The sequence below is a fragment of the Monopterus albus genome, unplaced genomic scaffold (genome assembly GCF_001952655.1).
Source record: "Monopterus albus unplaced genomic scaffold, M_albus_1.0 scaffold287.1, whole genome shotgun sequence".
Taxonomy (NCBI): domain Eukaryota; kingdom Metazoa; phylum Chordata; class Actinopteri; order Synbranchiformes; family Synbranchidae; genus Monopterus; species Monopterus albus.
Window position 1 is genome coordinate 288576 of NW_018128167.1, and position 1270 is coordinate 289845.

The following is a 1270-nucleotide window of genomic DNA, read 5'->3' on the forward strand; positions in this document are numbered from 1 at the left end:
TGAAGTGAACAACCTTTTCCTCCAGGGCGACCAGGCCAAGACGCATTTAATACAACATGAAGCACAAGTGCAACACTAAAACCCAGGTGTGTGTATTGTTACTTAGGCCAGACCCTGTAAAGCGCTGAACAACCTTTGTTAGTGGAACAAGTTTGTGCTTTTGGAATAAAACACTTACAAATGAGTCCAAAAGCAGTTTGGTCATCAGTTTTTACTGTTGAACAGAATCAGATATGACAGATTAAGTTTACCAGACAGACATTTAAAAAAGCTTTCATACAAACCTCTTGTTTAAAAAGACTTAGACTCCTGCTGCTCTCATCCTGTTTGATAACGGCGGCAGATTGACAGCGACCACTTGATACAGAAGTAAATAAAAGCAGCTTTTCTATTTCTGTGCAGTTGCATTTTATCAGCTGCTAATGCTAAGACTCTGTGGTTAAACAGAAACAGTGCATTTATTTTAGAAGAGGAAATGATTTAAGTATCAGGAATAACTGGACTGTGAAAGCTCACACCAGAGCTGCTAATGCTAATAATGCTAACAGTGGAGCTAACTAGCTCCAACATGCATGTTTCCGTCCGTGTTTACTTCTGTCTGACGCGTTTGGTTTTTGTTTTGACCTTTGACCTGCCGCCGTCCTCACTGAGAGTGCAGAGAGTAGCAGGTTATCGACGCTGACTGGTGGTCAGTCCTCAGTAGGTTCAACCCCTTACAACCTTACACACACAGTCAGTGGATTTATTGATCATGTAAAACTATTGATTAGAGCAGCTTTAGAAAAACTGTGGAAGTCGTTTTGTTTGGCAGGTTCAGTTCTCTCACGATGTTACTTCATTAGTTGGAAGCCAGTAAATAACCCAGGGCGTGTGGTAACCATGGCAACAAGCTCCCTCACAGCTGACTGGCTTCCTGACTCGGCTGGTGACGACAGAAATCCAGATGTGCTGAAAACGTTCCGACAGGAAGTGTTTGTCTAAGTTTCCCGCTCTTCTGATCAGCCAGTCAGAAGCTGGTCTCATTCATGTGTGGTTTGGGGCTGGTGGGTGGTCCGGGGGCGGGGCTGTCTGGACTCACAGGACTCTCAGAGGATGCTGGGACGTCAGCTGCAGACACTGCAGTGCTGCGGCGAGGTGAGACAGGTGCCTGAGTACGGGATGGGCTCGCTGTTGTGGCGGCGGGGCTTGCTGGAGATGTGGGCGTAGCCCTGCGGTGGGATGAAGATGAGGGTAACGGTGATGGTGATGCTGACTGTGACGTTCCAGGTGA

At 46.7% G+C, this 1270-nt stretch overlaps 1 protein-coding gene across 1 annotated transcript in view; it reads right to left on the bottom strand.

The window, feature by feature from the left end:
- Positions 1-1103: 1103 nt before the first annotated feature.
- Positions 1104-1270, bottom strand: part of shkbp1 (SH3KBP1 binding protein 1) — an 11693-nt gene continuing 11526 nt past the window's right edge. The window contains 1 exon segment of the mRNA XM_020622686.1: positions 1104-1252. Within this exon segment, the coding sequence (XP_020478342.1) occupies positions 1104-1252 (149 nt within the window).